General features: G+C 38.2%; 1 protein-coding gene across 2 annotated transcripts in view; it reads left to right on the top strand.

The window, feature by feature from the left end:
* LOC104792589 (myosin-M heavy chain) overlaps window positions 1–1,316 on the top strand; it is a 3,556-nt gene extending 2,240 nt beyond the window's left edge. Inside the window, exons 6-9 of one of the 2 annotated variants that reach the window (XM_010518775.2) lie at window positions 30–561; window positions 654–760; window positions 846–905; window positions 1,002–1,316. In XM_010518775.2, the coding sequence (XP_010517077.1) occupies window positions 30–561; window positions 654–760; window positions 846–905; window positions 1,002–1,036 (734 nt within the window). In that variant the 3' untranslated portion in view covers window positions 1,037–1,316. The remainder of the gene's footprint in view (window positions 1–29; window positions 562–653; window positions 761–845; window positions 906–1,001) is intronic. The other variant, XM_010518776.2, reaches the window with a different exon arrangement.

The raw sequence follows: 1,585 nt of genomic DNA, 5'->3' as shown, positions 1-1,585 counted from the left end.
TAAGTCGTCTGATCTTATGCCAAGTGTAGCAAAGTGTTTGTTTAACAAATCAGACATGTTGTCTCCTCCGACCAGTTCAGCTTGTCCGAGGACACCGCCAAAGCAAGCATCTAATCAAAGTGATAGGTCTGTCAGTCCCCAGCAAGAAGTTACTCCTACAAACTGCACAATTGTTACCAAGGAGAGAATCACAGTCAGTCCTCTCAAACAAATTGGTTCTTATACAGTGGAAAGGAGCCATATGGTTTCTTCTTTTTCGCCTGTGAAGTCTGATCTGAAAATGTCGAGTAAAAGAGATCATGTGAAAGGAAGGCTCAACTTCGATGACACTGAAGCCACAATGCACTTGGATGCACCTGCCGCTGCTGATATGGTTCCAACTTCCTCATCTGGCTCTGAAGCAGAAGCTGATTTGTTTGACATAGATTTCTCCAATATAGATCTTCTGAGTGAAGACTTTTCATTTTCGGAGCTACTAGTTGATTTCGATCTTGGTTGTCAAGGAATGCCTGACCCTTGCCTTCCACAACCATCTAATTTCCACATAGAGAGTGCTTCAGGGTATATATTCTTCTCTTTGGCTTTCTAAACCGTCTTAAAATTTTAACTATCTGCTCTGCCATTTACTTCTTAGATCCAATTCTGAATCACAGGTCATCTCCTGAATCAAGAAATACGAATTTAGAGCCTGACCAGGTTGTATCAGAGTATACATCAACAGTAACAGAAATGACACAAGGGAAAGACATGAACACACAAGGTGAGTTTAGACTCCAGTCTTCACTTAATATATTAGAATGCTATAGCTGTTCTCACTGATAAACTCTTACTGTTTCAATATGCAGGATCTGACTCCATGACTACTGTGAAGTCCATAACAAAATGCTTACGAATCTTAAGTCCTGGTAATTGCCCATTCTCACTGTGATCATATAACCATACTAGAGATCTCAATCATGTATCTTTTTTTTTCCTGACATGACAATTTCTTCTATATACAGCCAAGAATTGCAGACAGAGAGTCACGATTGACTGATTCGAGTGTCCATGTCCACCTAACCACGCTTATATATATGTCTTGAGAGCTCCAACTTAGATCTTTTTCGGATGTATTGTGAGAATGTAGTAGCCCTTTGGTTAGCTCCTAGGTAGTTCTAAATGTAAGTTATGTAAACTATAATTTATTTCCTCTAAGTTAGATTAGTTTTGGTAGCTCAATACTCTACATGACGACTATCTATAAAAGTAGAAGTAACTTGTTCTTATTTTACAATTCATGTCTCTATTTGATTTACCACCAAAACTATCTGAATCAAACCAAGAGTACTTCTCCACTTTGTTATTCTGTCCACCTAATTTGGGCCACCAGCCAAATGTTTCTGTTGAACAATACATATCATTCAAATACTTCCAGTTTCTGGTCTTGTTTTAACAACTTTTCCAGTTTTGAACATGAAACTGTTGAGACAGAGCAACTACTTGTGTTGTCCTTTTCGATGTTTATTAACAAACAAAACATAAAGAGTCAAAGCAAAAAAGAGAAAAGGAATTGGGCAGATCCGGCAGAATATATGAGTAACACTCG

This window comes from Camelina sativa, chromosome 6 (genome assembly GCF_000633955.1).
Source record: "Camelina sativa cultivar DH55 chromosome 6, Cs, whole genome shotgun sequence".
NCBI classification, from domain to species: domain Eukaryota; kingdom Viridiplantae; phylum Streptophyta; class Magnoliopsida; order Brassicales; family Brassicaceae; genus Camelina; species Camelina sativa.
This window is presented reverse-complemented; position numbering and strand designations above follow the sequence as displayed.